Raw genomic sequence first — 21,417 nt, forward strand, 5'->3', positions numbered from 1 at the left:
TTCATAGTGAATCTCTCTAAGTGTATGGATATCTTAAAAGTTTCATATATAATGCATATATCGAGACAACACCAATGACATGATTACAGTGTAGTTCTGCCAGTCCTTGGAAGCACTGGTCTTACTACAAAACCCTGGAGTACTCAGCATAGAACAGAGAAAATGCAGCTATTAATGGTGACAAATTAACCCCACAGAGACCAGGAAGAAGTAAACAATGTATGCAAAGAGTCTAACAATATTACTTCTACAGATGATGTAATAAGATATTTGAAAATAAATCCTATAAATCCTTTAAATACCATATTAAATTAAAGAAACAACGTTAAAATTTGAGATTGAAATTTTGATGATAATCACATTGATGCAAGTAAAACTTAACAGTAATTTTTTTGTGTGTGTGTGAGGAAGATCAGCTCTGAGCTAACATCCATGCTAATCCTCCTCTTTTTGCTGAGGAAGACCGGCTCTGAGCTAACATCTATTGCCAATCCTCCTCCTTTTTTGTGCCCCCCAAAGCCCCAGTAGATAGTTGTATGTCATAGTTGCACATCCTTCTAGTTGCTGTATGTGGGACGCCGCCTCAGCATGGCCGGAGAAGTGGTGCGTCGGTGCGCGCCCGGGATCCGAACGCGGGCCGCCAGTAGCAGAGGGCGCACTTAACCGCTAAGCCACGGGGCCGGCCCTACAGTAATTCTTACAGCTTCATTTCAAAAGAAAATTTTATATAAAGAGAAGCAATATAAGAATTTCATAGAAGAAGAAAATGAATTCATATGATAACTTTATTATGAGAACATGCTTCAATATCTTCTGTAATTTCTATTACTATATGTATGCTTATAATGTTTGTATGTATGTATTTACTAAATATATTTGACCTACAATGATTTAACACATGAAAATATTGTTATCTTTTTACTCATATAAAATTTTTTTTTTTAGATAATGATATATCTTTGAGGGTTTAGGTCTTGGAATTACATACCATGTATTCTAATTTAGTCTTCAGCCTTAATTTACATTTATGCCCTGAGTTGTCCCTTATGTTAGAGATCAATTAAGTGCATGATACTGTATATTTTAAGGCAAAAATAGGTGAAAAAAATGAGTGAATGAGAGAGGAATGGCAAAGAGAAAAGGGACAAAAAAGTAGGATAGACGGAAAAAAGAGAATAGAATAAAGAAGCAGGCCACTGTTCAGATCTTGACTCTGCTATTTGAGTTATCCATCCTTGAGAAAGTTGCGTAAACTTTATATGCCGTTTTCCTATATTAACTGTAGGGATAGTAATATATATCTTATAGAATTGTTATGAAATTATATATAATGTATTTAATGTGCTTTGAAACAATCTTTGGCAAGTAGTAAGAACTTAGGTGGATGCATTGTTAATATTTATCATACTTGACCATGTGTGCTCAGGCGTCAGATTGCCAGGGTTCAAATGCTGGCTCTTTTGCTTACTAGGCTATGACTATGGGCAAATCATTTAACCTTTTTGGTTGCTTCAATTTCCTCATTTCCAAAATTGGGGAAATTATAGCAGGGTTGTTATGAGGATTAATGTGCACATATGTAAAACTTAATGCCTGCCTCATAGAAAATGCTCAATAGATGTTTGCTGGCATGATTATTGTCGTTAAAGGAGCAAGGTATCTGAAAGTGATTAGGATGCCAGAGGGGAAAATGCAGATAGAAGGAAAAGCCTGCGTAATTTTTTTTGGAGGAGAAAAGAAAAATAGTTCTGTAGTAGATTTGTTATACCATCAACCTACAACTTTAAGGAAATCTTATGGTTAGGATAGGATTATGTTTATATTCAAGTTCACATTACAAAATTGCATATGGAATCATGCCATTTTCACACGAGAAGAAGAGCTTACAGGTCATCTAGTCTGGAGCCCCTGATTTGCCCAAGGTCACACGGTTGGTTAGTAGAAGCACTAAGGATAGAAGACATTATGTCATTCCTAGTGCATTGCTTTTCTTCCCTTCACCATGCTGCCTCCATATTAGCTATATTGGAACTTATTCTGTAAGGGATTTAACTTAGTTTGAGACCAAGCGATAATGAGACCTAATGGTTGAAATAGAGGCATTGAAATATAGTTAATTATGGATAGTTTCTATTATATTTTTTAGAGGACATTACCCCCTTTTTTTTGCTTTGTATTAAGAGAAAGATTGAAATTATGTGAAAAAAATAGTTACCTGGGACTATAATCTCAATTTTTTAGTGTTATAGGCCACTTTTCTTCTTTTCATATCAAAAGCAGTTCCGGGCAATGCCAGGTAAAGCTACATATAGGTCCCTCCTGCCAGACCTTATCACAGACACCTAACAGGTAGTGAGGAGAGCACCTAAGCCACTAGCACTGCCAATAGTGTCTGCATGTGGGTGATCTGCTAGTGTGAGGTGGCACATCGGAAGGAGCAACTGAAAGATACTACTCTTAGAAATGGAACTGAACTCTACCATCATGGGTGACATGGGTGATGTTTTATTCCTAAAATGCACCTCCAACAAGATTATATCCATAGCTCCTTCTGCATTAGTATGTTTCATATTCTAATGCCAAATTATTGAAATATAATTTGTATTTGGATCAGTTTGGATATGATTACTCTCCTTTTGACCAATTATTGTTGCAGTAAATATCAATACATATCAAAGACATACCTTTTAGCTGTAATTAGCTATGCGTGTAAGTAGCTATAATTTTTAAAGTATAACATACATGCCCACAAGGGCACAATCATTAGTGTACCACTCAGTGAACTGTCACAAAGTCAACATATACACATAACCACCACTCAGAAGAAATAGAACCTTACCTTCATCCCAGAAGCTCCCATGCTGCTTCCCAGTCTTATCCTCATCCTCAGCCCCCTACCCCCGTTCCCACTTACTCCTGCCCCTGCCCCTGCCCCTGCCCCTGCCCCCATGCTATGGCAAAGGCAATAATTTTACTGATCATTCATTAGTATTTGCTGGTTTTGAATCTTATATAAATAGCATCATACAGTACGTATGAGAGTTTTAGTTGCTCTGCATATTTGTCAACGTTTTATGTCAATCTTTTTTGTTTCAGGCATTCTTATGAATGTATAGTAGTGCTTCATTGTAGTATTAATTTGCATTTCTCTGATGACTAAAGAGGTTAAGCACTTTTCATTCATTTATTGGCCACTTGGATAGCCTTTTTTATGAAGCACCAATAATTTTTTTCCCCATTTTCAAATTGGCTTATCTGTTTTTTTCTTATTGATTTATAGAGCTTATGTAGTCTGTAATGAGTAGTTTGTCAGATACACACAGACAATCTTAAATATCTTTTCCCACTCTGTTCTTGCCTTTTCAGTCTCTTCACAGTGTCTAAGAGAAGTTCATAATTTTAATATAGTTCAATTTATTAATCACTTTCTTTGTAGCTAGTGCTTTATTGTCCTGTTTGGGAAATATTTGCCTCACCTCAGGTCGTAAAGATATTCTCCTATTTTATCTTCTAGAAATTTATTGCGTTTTCATTTCACATTGAGATCATCAATCCATTTAGAATTGATATTTACATATGGTATGAGGTAGGTAAGGACATAAGTTTTTGCTGAGATTTGTTAAGGTGACAAAGATAAAACATAAATGAAAAGAAATAAACTCAGATAATAATTCCAAAGAGAAAAGTACAGAAGAATAGCCTACTTTTTTAATTTTTAAAAAATTAATAAACTTAATTTTCTTTCTTTTTTTTTTTTTTTGTGAGGAAGATCAGCCCTGAGCTAATATCCATGCTAATCATCCTCTTTTTGCTAAGGAAGACCAGCTCTGAGCTAACATCTATTGCCCATCCCCCTCCTTTTTTCCCTTTTTATCCCCAAAGCCCCAGTAGGTAGTTGTATGTCATAATTGCACATCCTTCTAGTTGCTGTATGTGGGATGGTGGCCTCAGCATGGCTGGAGAAGCAGTGCATCGGTGCACGCCCGGGATCCAAACCCGGGTGCCAGTAGCGGAGCACGCTCTCTTAACCACTGAGCCACAGGGCCCAGCCCTAAACTTAATTTTCTTAGAGCAGTTTTTGGTTTACAGAAAAATTGATCAGAAAGTATAGAGTTCCCAAAGTTCCCTCCACTCTACAATTTCCCCTATGATTTACGTCTTGTATTAGTGTGGTACATTTGTTATAACTGATGAACCAATATTTATACATTATTAACTGAAGTCGATAGTTTACATTAAGGTTCACTCTTTGTATTGTACAGTTCTATGGGTTTTGGTTTTTTTTGTGTGTGTGAGGAAGATCAGCCCTGAGCTAATATCCATGCCAATCCTCCTCTTTTTGCTGAGGAAGACTGGCTCTGAGCTAACATCCGTGCCCATCTTCCTCCACTTTATGTGGGACGCTGCCTCAGCATGGTCTGACAAGTGGTGCGATGGTGCATGCCTGGGATCTGAACCTGGGCCACCAGCAGCAGAGCATGCGCACTTAACCACTACGCCACGGGGCCAGCCCCCTATGGGTTTTGACAAATAATGACATAACCTTAGTTTTAAATCCTTTCTCACCTTTTCAGTGAAACAGCAACAGATGTGACCGTGTTTCAATATATACTCATTATTAGCAGAGCTGAAAAGTAGCAGTAAAATGAGCAGATATAATGTTAAATATTAAATCCTTAAATGAGGAACTTTTTTTTTTTTTGTGTGAGGAAGATCAGCCCTGAGCTAACGTCCATGCCAATCCTCCTCCTTTTTTGCTGAGGAAGACCGGCCCTGGGCTAACATCTGTGCCCATTTTCCTCCATTTTATATGGGATGCCGCCACAGCATGGCCTGACAAGCAGTGCATGGGTGCGCACCCGGGATCCGAACCCCGGGCCGCCAGCAGCGGAGCATGCACGCTTAATCGCTACGCCACAGGACTCACCCCCAAATGAGGAACTTTTGATAAAATATTTAAAATATTTGGTGAGGAAAATAAAATGTGTTGACCTAGGATACAAAATAGGTGAGTGCTTTAGTTCATGAATTTATATCTCTGACACTAAGGAATCTGGCCTTCTCACACAGGTTGTGCAGTTGGCTGTTGTGTGCATGGTAAAATACTACTGGCACTGCTCTCACAGTACCTTCCAAAGAACAACCAGTAGAATAAAAGTCAAATGAAATCTTTCCAGAGCTATTTGTAATTTTGTTGCTAAAAGCATGAAGAAAACCCAATAGGCATTAATCTGCCAAAACAACATGGAAAGTACTATGCCATATCAAACACCAGTTCATCTGTGCTGGTGTTTTTCTTCTTAACAGAGACTGTCAATGAAAGCTACTATTTAAACCTCTTTTAACTCAAATTCATAAAATCCCATAACTGTTTTAGATCATCAGCCAGATTCTCTATGAGCCAAAACTATTCTTAGTGCTTTAACTGATACAGCAATTCACTATTTTGGTAGCTTGCTGAGAATCCTTTGGTAATTTTTTTGTGGCTGTCTAAATTTTATCACACATTTAAATGTGTTAAGAATATCTACATTCTGTTCCCAGCCTATTTATCCAATCACATTTTTCACTCCTCACTTATACCAGTGCTCAAAGCCTTTCTTTTTTCATTCTTCAAGGAAACTAGCTAACTAACTTCGAGGGAATTAAAAGTAGTTCTCTGGAGCAGAGATAACAGTAGGGCTAGGAGGGACCATATTGGACTGTTGTAAAAATTCCCCATGAACTCATGGAGATTCTGATACTCAAGTGAAATCAGTGCCTGACACCAACACATACTGTAACCTGATCAGGCTATTTATCATTCAGGTGGCATTGCTTGAAATTTCCTTTCTCTATGCCACTGCTCATGCTGTACTTATGATCTATTAAAATTGTATGTGGTCTTCAAGGCCTCACTCACAGCCTACTCCTCCGTGAAGCATTTCCTATCTCTTGCAGCAAGAAATGATCTTTGTCTCCTCTAAACACCTCACATTAACTCTCTTCATAGGCTGCCCTACATAGTTATTTGGGAACTTATCTTCTCTCTCCTACCAAACTATAAGCTCGCTGTGGAAAGAGTCTGAAAATCACATTTATCCTTGCATGTCCTATAGCACCTTGCCTAGTTTCTTGCAGATCTAGGTGTTCATTAAATATCTGCTGCGTGCATTTTACCTTAAATAATGCATGGATCCCTTTCAAACTCAGCTGAGCTGTCTATGAGCAAGTAAAGGTGAAATTATCTGGTAGTCATAGCAGGGCACAAGTTAAATATTTGCACTGTTATGGAAAAAAAAAAAACCTTTACACTGAGATAAATCAGAGAGCAATAAATATCAAAGTGAGCCTATGGCTATCTATATCATTCTAATCTCTTCATTAATTTTCAGGGTTTAATGTAGAACTCTGGAGATAATCTATAGAACGACCACATAAAGACTCAAATTGATGGAAAGATTAAAGTAGTGACCTGGAGAGAATAATTTTGAAGAATAAGACTTAATTGAGTAGATATGCAATAATAACAATAATAACTAGAGAAAATAATAACAGCTAACATTTATAGCACTTATTATAGGCCATGGATTAGGCTAATGCTTCATTTGTATTTCACTTTTAAACCTCACAACAACTCTTTGAGATATAAATATTTCAGACAGTATTATTATTTCCCTCATTTACACATGAGAAAATAGGCATGGAGAGGATAAGTGGCTAGCTCTACTTACCTTACTACTTGCCAATAAGTAGTAGAGCTTAGATTCAAACCTAGTCTGATTCCTGACTCTTTTAACCATAATTCTGCATTGACAGTAATTTAGATGTTCATTCATCCATCCATCCATCCATCCATCCATCCATCCATCCATCCATCCATCCATTCAATACACATTAAGGAGTACTATGTGCTAGACAGTCTGCTGATAAAGAATAAAACACACAGTCTTGACCCTTAAAGAACTTAAAGTCCATTGGAAAAACCAGTCAAAGGTTTCTAGGGAAACCTTTACTAAAGAGTTAACTCTTGAAGAAAGAACTAGGCAAAAAAGGATGGGAAGTATATTAAAGTCAGAAGAAATCATATATGCAAATATCAGAGATAAATAGAGTATTGCATGTTTGAGGTGCTGCCGGACTGTAGGGTGAAAGTTGGTTGAAACAGGTAGACCGAGGCTAGATTATGAGGATCAGCTAATTAGCATTTCTATTAAAGGAACCACACTAGAAATATTTGCTTATATTCCAGTTAGTAGTATTTTATTGACCAAATCAGTACTATTTTATTGCCTAGCTGTGATAAAGGCAGGGAGTTGAATTTGGAAAGGGTTAAAAGAATGCTAAATGAAAGTAGTCTTAATTCCTATAGACTTAATTGTTCCAAGTCTCCTTCTAAAAAAATAATAAAACAAAAGAAAGCTTTAAATAAAATCTGGTACAAATATTATATTTTATTTTTTTTTTCTTTTGGTGAGGGAAGATTAGCCCTGAGATAACATCTGTTGCCAATCTTCCTCTTTTTGCTTGAGGAATATTGTCGCTGAACTAACATCTGTGCCAATCTTCCTCTATTTTTTGTGCTTGGGACGCCACCACAGCATGGCTTGATGAGCCATGTGTAGGTCTGTGCCTGGGATCCGAACCTGTCACCCCAGGTTGCCAAAGTGGAGTGTGTGAACTTAACCACTACACTACTGGGCCAGCCCCTGTATTTTCAATAATTTCATTCAATCTCTAGGAAATTGCTGATACTAGTGAAAAATTTACATGTGGTTGTTTTAGCCACAATTTCATTTGTATAAAATAAAACATTTAGTTACTTGAAAAAACTCAATAGTTTTGTAATTTGCTTTTAGATCTAGAGGATGGCCCCAAACAAGCTATGGTTAGTGAACGGACAGAAGCCTTTACCACTGCTCGAAATTTATTGGCCTCTGGAGCTGATGCTATTGAAAGGATTATGTCTTCCTACAAAGAGGTACTTGCGTTTCTTGTTGTCAATTTGATCAAAATAAGATATATGAAAGTCAAGCAAAATGTAAATTACCAGAAATACTTAGTCTTTTGGAAACCTATTTTTCTCTACCAAAAATTGCTAGTATAATCAAGATAAGAGGCAGCAACTCCCAAGTGTATTGCTGCTAATACCCTTGAATTTAATTTTTATGCTGTCAACTGTAACTCCTCTTTTTCTGTCTATAGTATGACATATTTGTTTTTAATTTTTAAAAAAAAGTCCCTTAGGTGTGGATTCTGGTGCCAGAGTGCCTAAATTTACATTCTTCCTCCAGTTTTTACAAATTATGTGAACTTGATCAAGTTCCTTAACCTGTCTGTGTCTGTTTCCTCATCTGTAAAATGGGGATAATGATAGCATTGACTTTGTAGGGTTGTTGTGAGTTAATACGTGTAGAATATTTAAAACAATACATATATATATATAGCACTCACTAAATGTTAACCAATAATATTACTGGTATACCTTGCAAACTTTTACTCATCCTTCATGACAAGTCAAGCTTCACCAATCACATATAAACGCTGTTGTGACACCACCTTCTTCCTGCCTTCCCTGCAGAGTCTGGGTCTTCCTCCTCTGTGTTCACAGTATATCTGGTGCTTTTCCACATTGTAATTGTCTGTCACCTGCATGAGACCCTGAGTGGAAAGCAGGAAACTCAGCTTTACGTTCCTAATATCCATTTTAATGCTTAGAATATTGTATGTGGTCAATAAATATTTGCTGAAAGAATGGTAATAAGACCTCCAGATATCACACTTGTTAAGGTTAAAAATCATTTAATTCAATTCAGAGTTTACATAATATTTCCATGGACACTCATTCCCACTATTAATTACTTTTGTGGCTTTTGTATCAATATAAATTACCAAAGCATCATTATAAATTTAGCTACCTATTAAATCAGCCATGATTAAGCCATATAAAAGAGTTACAAAGTTTATGATTTGCTGACAAAACTTTTCAGTCTCATTCAACAACTGATTTATCGAATTGGGTTTTAAAAAAAGTAAAACAGGTTGTTTAAGGCCACGTACCAAAACAACTCAATTTTTAAAAAATTTTCTTTTTTTTAATTTTATTTATTTATTTATTTTCCCCCCAAAGCCCCAGTAGATAATTGTATGTCATAGCTGCACATCCTTCTAGTTGCTGTATGTGGGATGCGGCCTCAGCATGGCCAGAGAAGCGGTGCGTCGGTGCACGCCTGGGATCCGAACCCCGGGCCTCCAGCAGCAGAGCGCGTGCACCTAACCGCTAAGCCACGGGGTCGGCCCAAAAATTTTCTAATACTAATGTTGATAATCTGCAGACAGTTTTGGGGGTAGGTTTTTTGATGTAATAAATTACTTATTAAAATTAAATGACAAATCAAAATTTTATCCATCTCACCTTAAAATACTTTGCTATCTAAGTCACAGAAAGAATATGTTAGTTTTTCTAGATTGTCTCCAACACAAGAAATGATTGCATTTTGCTCTACTTTGGCCGAATGTGCTTTGAATCATAGAATGTTCACTTCTAAAGAACTTGATTACTGCTGTGACAGCACATGAAAGCCCTGTGCGTTCTCTGCTAGCTCCAGCAGGAACAAGGTTCCTTTTTAGACTTAGAGTCCCAGGGCAAACCCCCTGTTTTGTATCCCAAAGTAATTTGTCCAGTCACATTCTCAGTTTTTTTCGGACACTCTTTGCCCACTCCACCCTGCATCCTGGTCTACAAACCCATTGCCTCCTCCCTTTCTTTAGTTGACCTCTACATTTGGTTTTGGATTTTTTTTTCTATGCAAATATATTTACCCAGGTTTCTTTTGAATCCGTATTTTGTTAATCCTTAGCTCTGTTTTCCTCTATTTGGGAACTCAAGAAATTCTTCTAGATAATATTTTAGAAATTACCCTTTAAATAGCTATAACATTAACATATAGAAATGCAATACTAATCTAATTACAGAGCTCTCACGCAGTAGAGACGTGGTAGAAGGCTTTTAACAATCATACCCACTCTTTTACTGCTTAAGCTTTGCACACACAAAAATCTTACACAAATGTAAGCATTGTTGTATTATCCCACAATTTATTGTTTAAGAGACATTTAACAAGTGACATGCCTTGCTTATTGGTACCAATTTCCTGGTAAACATTTCTGTAAGGGAATGGATTTTGTGCTTTCCTTTTCACTGAGAAAGATGGTCTTGACAGGAGGTGAGTCACCTTTCACAGTACCCTGATAACAAGGTGTTCTTTTAATAGAAAACCAGCGGGAGATTCAACCTAAACTGGGGATAACTGGCAGAACAGGAGCAAGACACCACTCTATCGAGCCTTATGGACTAAAGCAGAGATTTATCTCATTTTATAATCTCACCTAGAAAAAAAGTCATATTTAATGTTTTTCTTTGGGCATATAAATCATGCTTGGCTTGAAAAGAAGCTGAATTGTGGGATTTGGACTGAAAAGGATTTGAAGCTTTTCACTGAGCTCACTCCCAATACTGGTATCCTCTAGCAGGGGTATTTTCTTTGGCCAATCTTAGGAGCTTTGACAATCAATTTGACTCAGAAACATTCATTTCATAATAAGAAAAAAAAATGTATTTTTATTCTATTTAAAATCTTCTATTTTAAATTGAAAAAAGATATCCAAATAAAGGATCATTATTTCATTGAATGAACTTAAGCTTTTCATGAAATTTCTAATTTTCCGGAAACGAAATTTGTCATGTAAACAGGGCCCAAATTAGAAATTTGACTGAAAGATTTTTGTCTCACTAATATTCTGAAATCTTTACATTTCATTTTTAACCCTGACTTGAATGAATAATTTTTATGTGTTTTATAATTCTCATCAAACTTACATTCACACATTATTATGTTGCTCTCTTGGTAAGCTTCTTACTGTGACTTGTTTTAGTTATCAGATGTATTATCTATTTTTCATGTATAATAAAATAGGATATTTAACATAAAATCAAGAAGCTTATATGATTGCATATTTATTTAAAAGTCTGTCTTGAGTATATTAACTCTATTTTATCTCTCTGTATTGGTTTTAGATCACTGAATTAGCAGGCTATACTGCTCGAGTGTACAATATGTTTTGGGTCTTTGATGAAGTAAAAAGAGGCATTTATAAGAGAACTGCTGTCATGCAAGAGTCTGAAAACCATAGCAAGAATGGAGCTAACATAGAATTACCCCTCAGCGATACGTTGAAAATCAAAGGTATTAAACTCAAATGTTTTTATATTTTTCATATATTTAAGTGTTTATCAACAGAACCAAAATTTTTTAGAAGATAGCCTTTCTTTTCTGCTGAGGAAGATTTGCCCTGAGCTAACATCTGTTGCCAGTCTTCCTCTTTTTGCTGAGGAATATTTGCCATGAGCTAACATCTGTTGCCAATCTTCCTCTTTACGTATGTGGGCCACTGCCACACCATGGCTGTTGACAGATGAGTGGTGTAGGTCCATGCCTGGGAACTGAATCTGGGCCGCTGAAGCGGAGCACACTGAACTTAACCACTAGGCCAGAAAATAGCTTTTAACAGTTAAAAGAAACTGACATTTAGTTATTTAATAGTTATTCCTAAACTTAGTATTGCAGTTTGAGGAGTGGTGACTAACATTACCATAAAAAAAATATTATGTTACTTTTATTTAGGACAAAATTTCTAGAATTATTTTTGGAAACTGCACATGTGGCAGAATGAACTGTTTGCTTTTAAAAAAGCACGTAAGAGAATTAAAACTAATGTCATATTGTTCTTCATCATCCTGTGTTTTTAAACTTGTTTGGTTATCATATTTTTAAAAATCATATTTTTTTCATGTCTTAATTCCCTTTTTGCAGTACTATGTTTTTTCTGTAAGAAAGGTTAGAGAAATAAGTAGTTGTAAAGAGTGTCACTGGGTTATATCACATAGAGTTTAGCTTTGCTCTTACTATGATGTTGACATTAGGTTATTGCAAAGTAATGTTTCTGAGAAAGATTTTCCAAATAGATGTGTCAAAATGTCTAAATTTACATTAAACTTTGCTGTAGATATAAATATCTATATTTACATTTGTTTCTCTGATTTTACTGTGAATTATCTTTGTAATGAATTTATCTGTTATGCTGCATTATACTTTAAATTATTTATGTAATTAGCAATAACATGTGATAGCTTTTGTAACTTAAGTTGTTCCTTAACTTATAGGAAAAGTTATTGATGTGGATCATGGAATTATTTGTGAAAATGTTCCCATAATTACCCCAACGGGAGAAGTGGTGGCTTCCAGGCTAAACTTCAAAGTAAGATGATATTCAAGAATCTTCTGATTGTTGCCATCACACTAATACAAAACAACACAGAATTCATGTACCTTATGTTAAATACTTGGAGGAGCATATGGAGAGGAGGGGAAATCAAGAAAGGTATGCACAGTGGCTCAGTTATAGACATAGTTACTTCCTCAGAAAGCAGAGAGAGAGAAATTTGATTCCTACTGCTTTATTGCCAGGTTGAAAATGAAAATTACAGTTCACTGAGAGCCTATGCAAGGTAACTTTTGGGAGCAATAGGAAATTTCCTCAGAAATTAATATCTGAAAACAAATTTTAAATTTTTTCCTTATAGGAATTACTCAAGGAATCTAAGCCTACCTATATTGTAATATGTTTACTAAAATATGAGGATAGAAGTCATTAGCAAGTTTACTTCTGTTAATACACATTTCTCTAAATTTAATTTATATTTTAAATAATCACATCTTCTATTAGGAAAAATAATCAGAAGATTCATGGATTGGAATTTAGTTTTTAATTCTGTTGAGAATAAAAGTTGTTATTTAATATTCTATGTCTTGATTACAAAAACTATGTAAAAATAGTAATGTAAAAATAGCTAACAATCCTAGGGCTCTGATTTAAAGCGTTGTAAAATTTAAACTTACTTTTTGGAATTCAAGTACAAAATAATTTGCTGATAAGCATTAATGACCGTAGTGAAGGCATCTGAGCTTAGTTCAAACAAAGACGTGCTTGGACTTGATAATAGAGTGATAAATATGATAATCTATGTGCTAATGATTTTAGTATGGACCTTAATCTAGGTTTAATTATTAAAGATGTATTTTCAAATTAAAGATGTATTTGCAAAGGTTTAGGAAGAGGATGAGAAGTACGGAAAGGGGTGGGACAGGGGGTTCTGTGTTAATAAATATAAGAGAAAATGTGTTTTAACTACAATTTGGTCAGGCTTTATATTTCCATTTATAGACCTATAGAGTGATTTAATTATTTGAATCTGAACACAAGTGCTATTAGGTGCTAATGATGTACCATAATCTTAAATCGATTTGAAATGAAATATTTCAAGATGCATACATGGAATATTTCATTATTTTATAAGAGTTTAGCAACTTATAATTTGTAACTTTTTATGTAGAGTTTTTTTTTTGTCAGGTGAGGTTTTATAATATCAATTCTTGTTGTTTTGTTTATTAAATAGAGCAAGAGAATTCTGCCACCTACTAACTACGTTATTGTGGACACATCACATTCTTTCTGTGAAAAAATTCAGAGCTCAGTTTATTTTTATATAAAATGAATATAAAAATACTTAATCTAAAGAAAATGTCAAATTTTGAAGTTCTACAAAGATATATATTATTATAGTACACTTATGATAATTGTTTACTTCTGACTCAGACAGGGAGTTTTACTTAGAGTTCCAGGCCCTTAAAATATAATAGAAAGTTCTGTTTTCTCTGCATGAATTGACAAATAAACATATTTCTAGAGGAAAATGTTCTCATCCTTTTGAAATTAAAAAACCACTTGGAGAAGAAAATTCAATAAATGTGGAAATTCTTTTTGCCTTATACTCACTGTTTACTAAATATCAGAAAACTTATGCTAAAAAAATAATATGAATGTAGGAAACTCTTCTAATGACTCAAAATGTGTCAAATTTCTGAGAATTCTAATAGAGAATGACCCAATTAAAATATTTTTTGAATATGCCTTTTGCCATGGCACATACGTTTTACCAAAAATCATTTGGGAAGTATTTATGCTTCTACAAAATTAAGCTTCCTTAATCCTCTCTCTAGTGAAAGAACGCCACAAGTCACAAAATTAATTCCTTCTGGGTTCTTCCTAGAATTTTCTTTGAACTTTATTCTATCAAAATAGCATTTCAGTTTGTCTATATTTGGAAAGAAAAAATATGTAGGTCAGATTTTATAGACTCAGGCTTGCTCCTGTCTTATGTCCTTATGGTAGCTGTCTTCACTGCCTGGAATGCTCTTCCCCCAGATCTGATTGCTTGCTTCTTGTCACTCAGGGTCAGCAGAAATGTTACCTCCTCAAAGAGGACTTTCCTGACCACCCAGTCAAAAGAAGCTTTCCCTCCAACCTCACAATGCTACCATCTTTCCCTAACACATCTTCCTCTTTTGCTATCATAATAGCATTTATCACTACTTAATTTTTTGTTCATGTGTTTATTGCTGTCTTTCCCATTGGAATGTAAGCTCCATGAGAAAAGGGACTTTGTTTTGGGTAACACTGTATTCCCCTAGAAGAATGTCAGGCACATGGTAAATATTCGATCAATATTTGCCAAGGAAATGTCTAATTATTTAGACGGAATATGAATCTGAACCATTTTCTGCTTTACACATGCTTATCACATTCATTCCTAGTTCTTTTTTTTTTTTTTGTGAGGAAGATCGGCCCTGAGCTAACACCTGCCAATCCTCCTCTTTTTGCTGAGGAAGACTGGCCCTGGGCTAACATCCATGCCCATCTTCCTCCACTTTATATGGGACGCCTGCCACAGCATGGCTTGATAAGTGGTGCGTTGGTGCGTGCCCGGGATCCGAACCGGTGAACCCGGGCCACCGCAGCGAGCGCGCACACTTAACCGCTTGCACCACCGGGCCGGCCCCTCATTCCTAGTTCTTTTACCTAACCTCCATCCCAGCCTTTCTTTTTTTTTCCCTTCCTTCCTCCCTCTCCTACAACCTTCTCTCAACAAAAAGATTTCAGCTGACTTTATACAGAGCAAATGAGTCAAAGATAGACATGGAACTAGTCTCTTATATGACATAATGCTAGTAATATAATGCTCTTTCATCTTTGAATTTTCTTTCTTTCTTTTTTTTTTTGGTGAGGAAGATCAGCCCTGAGCTAACATCCGTGCCAATCCTCCTCTTTTTGCTGAGGAAGACTGGCCCTGGGCTAACATCTGTGCCCATCTTCCTCCACTTTATGTGGAACGCCGCCACAGCATGGCCTGGCAAGTGGTGCATCGGTGCACGCCCGGGATCTGAACCTGGGCCGCCAGCAGTGGAGCGCACGCACTTAACCACTACGCCATAGGGCCGGCCCCTCATCTTTAAATTTTCAATGAGATGTATTCTACTTCATTGATAGTTAGATATTAGTATCCATACTATTCAAAGCTACATCTACAGACCTACTGTAGATTTCTGCCTCTCACACTTTCCTACTATATTCATTTTTTTAATCACTGCTTATAAGATATCATTTGTTCTTAGTAGATCAAATTTTTTAATGGTGTTTCTTTTCTTTGTTCTTCACAATACACTCTAAATACTACACTGAGACAACTTCCCAATCCTATTGGGTGGAATGGGAATTCATGAAATTTAACTGTTTAAATTCAAACCATATATAAGATGAAAGATTCCAAAGAGAAGCATCCAATCAATAATAGATAAATAACTGGGGGCCAGCCCGGTGGCATAGTGATTAAGTCTGCACGCTCCGCTTTTGCGGCCGGGGTTCTCGGGTTTGGATCCCGGGTGTGGGCCTATGCACCTTCGTCAGGCCATGCTGTAGTGGCATCTCATATACAAAAATAGAGGAAGATTGGCACAGATGTTAGCTCAAGGCTAATCTTCCTCAGCAAAAAGAGGAGGATTGGCAATGGCTGTTACCCCAGATCCAGTCTTATACACACACAAAAAAGATAAATAACTTTTTTTATTGATAAATAAATAAATATATTTGTTTTAATTCATCCTTAGACTTAAGACTAAATTTTAATCCTCTTGTTGTCCTCTGTCTTGGTTTGGTATGCATATTTTCTCCATCTGTGAATAAAGCAGAATTAGAATCATTTTACCTTTCTGATTACAGGCTTTTGTGATTTCTGTAACATTTCAGACTGCTCAAGTACAAAATTAAACAACCCAGGTGGCTCTTAGAATAACTGTGCTTTGTAGCTTATAACTCCAACCGACAAATACAACAAAGTTGTATTTGAATTCAATATAAATTTAATCAAATGTTAATATAAATAAAATAAAATTTAATATATTTTCATTTAAGTTTTTATGGTTTCTTATTTCCCATGTGACTGTTTCTCCATATGTGTGTAGCATCTGATGACAAGATGTCAATTAAAATTTTGGAAAGCCAGTGTTCATTCCAAGAAGATCCATTTTCTTTGGAATTGGATTATCTTATGATGCTTTTAGCTTCAGAGCATAGTCAAAAGGCAAATTTAATATTCTCAACACTAATATATTTTTCTTTGATTCCTTGCCTATCTTAGATTATCATGTGTTTGAAAGTGTTTTAAGAATAAATCACTTTTAAATGCTGCCAAATTAAATCATTTTTAAATATTGCAGTTTGTAATTTCATTTCTTACTTTAGGTACAAGAAGGAATGCATCTTTTGATAACTGGTCCCAATGGTTGTGGGAAAAGTTCTCTCTTCAGAATTTTAAGTGGGCTCTGGCCTGTGTATGAAGGAGTCCTCTATAAACCACCTCCCCAACATATGTTCTATATTCCACAGAGGTAGGTAAAAAAACTTTTTTTCAGGTGTACATCATTATATTTCAAATTCTGTATAGATTACATCATGTTCACTACCCAAAGACTAATTACAATCCATCACCACACACATGTGCCTAATCATCCCTTTTGCCTCCTCCCTCCCCCCTTCCCCTCTGGTAACCACCAATCTAATCTCTGTCTCTATGTGATTGTTTGTTCTTGTTTTTACCTTCTACTTATGAGTGAGATCATACAGTATTTAACTTTCATCCTCTGACTTGTTTTGCTTAGCATAATACCCTCAATGTCCATCCATATTGTCACAAATGGCTGGATTTAATCGTTTTTTATAGCTGAGTAGTATTCCATTGTGTACATACACCACATCTTGTTTATCCATTCATCCCTTGATGGGCACCTAGGTTGCTTCCAAGTCTTGGCTATTGTGAATAATGCTGCAATGAACATAGGGTTGCATGTATCTTCACGCATTCGTGTTTTCGTGTCCTTTGGATAAATACCCAGCAGTGGAATAGCTGGATTGTATGGTAGTTCTATTCTTAATTTTTTGAGGAATCTCCAAACTGTTTTCCATAGTGGCTGCACTCCCACCGGCAGTGTATGAGAGTTCCCTTCTCTCCATATTTTTCTCCAACAATTGTTGTTTCCTGTCTTGTTAATTATAGCCATTCTGACAGGAGTGAGGTGATATCTCATTGTAGTTTTGATTTGCATTTCCCTGATAGTTAATGATGTTGAACATCTTTTCATGTGCCTGTTGGCCATCTGTATATCTTCTTTGGAGAAATGTCTGTTCAGATCTTCTGCCCATTTTTTAATTGGGTTGTTAGTTTTTTTGGTGTTGAGATGTATGCGTTCTTTGTATATTTCGGATATTAACCCTTTATCAGATATATGGTTTGCATATATCTGCAGTCAGATCTGGTACTGGAAAATATGTTGCTAAGACCGATGTTGAAGAGCATACTGCCTATGTTTTCTCCTAGAAGTCATGGTTTCAGGTCTTACATTCAAGTCTTTAACCCATTTTGAGTTAATTTTTGTGTATGGTGTAAGATAATGGTCTACTTTCATTTTTTTGAGTGTGGCTGTCCAGTTTTCCCAACATCATTTATTGAAAATACTTTCCTTTCTCCATTGTATGTTCTTGGCTCCCTTGTCGAAAATTAGCTGTCCATAGATATGTGAGTAAAAAAATTTTTTGTATCACAAGAAACAGTTTCCTTTTGCTGTTGAATTATCTTGATTCCTTAGGATTGTCAGTTTATAATCTTTAAGCATATTTTCATTGAGAGAAGCTATTAAGGAAATAAAAATTCAATTATCCTAAAAAGTTTTATTGCTGCTTTGATTATAATAGTCTCTAGGACAATACCACTTCTTTTCATTTTCACATCTGTCTAGATGTAAAGAACACTCAGAGACTGCAGATGTTTGTCTCAAGGAATAGTGGGCTAGTCCAAAGATTAGTTAGATTGCCTTAGATGTCAGATTATCTCTTCCCACACACACAAAAAAATAGTACTTGGATGGTATACTGTTCTCTCCATCAAGCTGCATACGTTCATATGTTCTAAAATTGTTCACTTATATTTTAAAAGCCTATGTAAAATAGCCTTTATTACAATTATGCTATATGATTAATGATTTGAAACTGCCATAATTAAAAATATTTTACTCCAAGAATGAGTGTAAAGTAAGCATTTAGCTATATATAAGTGTATGAAATCAACACATTGCACACCTTTAACCCACACAATGTTATATGTTAATTTTATCTTAATAAAGCTGGAGGAAAAAAAGAAAACAAAAACCACTGCACTGTATATTTAAAAATGGTAAAGATGGTACATTTTATGTTATGGTATTTTACCACAATTTTTAAAAAGTGAAAATTAAAAAAGAAAGCACATAAATTCCAGTCTTGGACCTCAGAGAGACCTAACCTAAAAAAACTATGTTATTTTGCAACAAACGTAAATCACTGGAAAACTTTTTCTTAGTTATGAAATTTACTGTTGCCTAAGCAAAATGTCAACTGCAACTTAGTTAAGGAGAAAAATAAGAATGAGAAGTGTATTTTTTAAGGCTAAAAATGTTTTTTAATAATTACTGTTAAAAGTTATTTTATCTTGATTATATAGCTTCTAGAAACGTGAAAATTTGTATTTATGTTTACAATCTTATTGGACCAACGTGTCACAAAGAAGCATAGAATTTATAAATGTAGTATTTATTTCTTATATTCTAAAAGCTGCTAACTGATTTTTTTCAAGTAAATTTGAAAATAATCTTATAATTCTTTATGATTTAAAAGAAAGCTGCTACAATCTATTTCAAAATATTTGTCAGTAGGTAATCTTAAATATTTCTTCTTAGGATATTCTCATAATGAATATTATTATCTAATATTTTATTGCATTAATTTACCGCAATAGAATATTGGGTAAGCACTAGTTTGACAGAAAAAAACTGTAAATTGAGTCTTAGGTACCTAAAGAATAAACTTTGTAAGTCACAAACAGACTTTTATAATAACTCTCCTCTTTTCACTTTTTGAGACTGAAAGACTTCTTGGTGGAGGATGGATCTTTTTATGCAGGGATCAAATGTACATTAATTGTTATTTTCGTGGGGAAAAATAGAGTGGGCTTTGTTAAAGTGGATTTCTAATAATGTCATGTAGCATACAGAAGAAAAAAGTGAACTACTGGGGGAAAAAATGTTCTAACTAAGCATATTAGACCACTTATTTTTTAACCAAATCTTCAGAGAATGCTGCTATGGCTCAGTTTGCAAGCTGGGAAACCTGAATTCCTAAGAAATTGTGAAATCACCTCAATATTTTCCCAGTTAATGTCTTCTAATACTTTAGTAATGTTAATAATGAAAGCCAGATAAAAGAAAATCTGGGCCTTAGTTCAAGAATACAAATAAAAAGCTGTGCTAGATAAATTAGTTTCGAAGCAGTTTCCTCTCATCCCATCTTCATTTATGATTGGATATGATAATTACTGGAACATTTGATCAGTTTTAGAAAAGAAATAGCTCATCTAAAATGTAGATTAGCCACTCTAAATCTATGGGATGGTACATGTTAAAATGCTTAGTTTTGCTTATAAAAAAATATTTTGGTGATGTCAGGCTGTTTAACCCAGAATTTCCTGAGCATTCTGACTCTACCCCTTAAACTGATAATTGAAACTCATTGTTCCCCACTGTATTAGCCATTCTGACCCTGACGAAAAGTCTTCAACTTGGATACAGATCCTAAATTTCTTATGTCAATTCTTGGTGCAGTTTCTCTGTCTTTGCAATTATCTGAGGGTAGATTTATAATCTCCTGTTCTTGCTTTCACTAATCCATTAATTTATGGTCCATCAGTCACATACTACTTCCTTGGTATGTCTCAGTCTTTAGTCATTAAAGCCTCAAGAGCCTAATATTTTATTTATTTGTTTAGTTCACCTGCTAACAAAAGATTATTATATGCTAACACTCACCAAAATGGGAAATTAAAACATTTGGTGGGGGTTGGGAGAACAGAGAGAGTGAAAGAGAGGGAGAAAGGGAGAGAGGAAAGAGGGAAGGAAGGGGTAGAGAGAGGAAGAGGGGGTTGGAGGCAAGAAAGACAGAAGATAATAAGTGTTTACTCACAAAAGATAGCAAAAATCTTGGATTCTTTTTTACTACTTTTTTTTTTTTTTTAATACTCCAGAGGATCATTTGTAAACATCACATATCTCTCCTCAGCAACAGTCTCCAGTTGGGCATCAACCCACCATGTAATTCTGTTCCCAAAGGTCTTGCTCTCACTACCCTTTCTTGGTAGAAATATCTTGGGACAGAAATTTAACCATGATCTTCTTAGTACTCAAAACTATATGCCCAATTACTTACACTAAGGTTAATAGATCTGAAATAGATTCAGACTTCCAACAATCATGTATGAAAAGATAATTTGTACAAATTTCTATCCATTCCTGACTGTGGAGTCCAAGAAGTAAAAGTTTAGAATAGTGAAAGAAGGATTGTATTACAAGGATCAAATTAAATCTGACCAAACATTTATTCAAAGAAAGAGAGAAAAAAAAAAAAAAGAAAACAGGAGGAAAGGAAAAAATGGGGAGAATGGCTGAGATATCATATCCTGGGAAAATTATTGTACTTTATTCTTTGTCAATACCCCCCCCTTTTTTTTTCACTTTAACCAGTGTTTATTAAAGTCCTGCCATAAGATACTGTGGAAGACAGACGATGAGTAAGACACAGTCACTCTCATTATGGTGCTTACGTCTAATTTGGTTATAAACAAAAACACGCAACTAACTTCAATAAAAGCCAGAATAAGTGCCTCAAGATAGGCAAGAAATTCTATAGATGTTCAGAATGAGGAAATATGCACAGAACAATGTGTCATTTGACCTTGGTTTTGAAAGTTAGTTACTATTTTAACAGTTGTCATGAATCGCATCAGTTTCTCCAATATCTATATAGATCAGAAATGCCACAGATACGAGTGAGCACAAGTTTTTCGTTTTTACTTTTTTACGTTTTTACTTTTTACATTTCTAAGCAGGGCTGTCCTATCCA

General features: G+C 35.2%; 1 protein-coding gene across 1 annotated transcript in view; it reads left to right on the top strand.

Moving 5' to 3' along the window:
* The window catches only part of ABCD2 (ATP binding cassette subfamily D member 2), a 55,469-nt gene that overhangs the window by 4,815 nt on the left and 29,237 nt on the right, over positions 1-21,417 (top strand). Inside the window, exons 3-6 of the mRNA XM_014795888.2 lie at positions 7,839-7,960; positions 11,057-11,225; positions 12,203-12,297; positions 16,678-16,823. Of these exons, the coding sequence (XP_014651374.1) occupies positions 7,839-7,960; positions 11,057-11,225; positions 12,203-12,297; positions 16,678-16,823 (532 nt within the window). The remainder of the gene's footprint in view (positions 1-7,838; positions 7,961-11,056; positions 11,226-12,202; positions 12,298-16,677; positions 16,824-21,417) is intronic.

Source organism: Ceratotherium simum, chromosome 17, assembly GCF_057802395.1.
Source record: "Ceratotherium simum simum isolate JZ-2026a chromosome 17, ASM5780239v1, whole genome shotgun sequence".
Taxonomy (NCBI): Eukaryota; Metazoa; Chordata; class Mammalia; order Perissodactyla; family Rhinocerotidae; genus Ceratotherium; species Ceratotherium simum.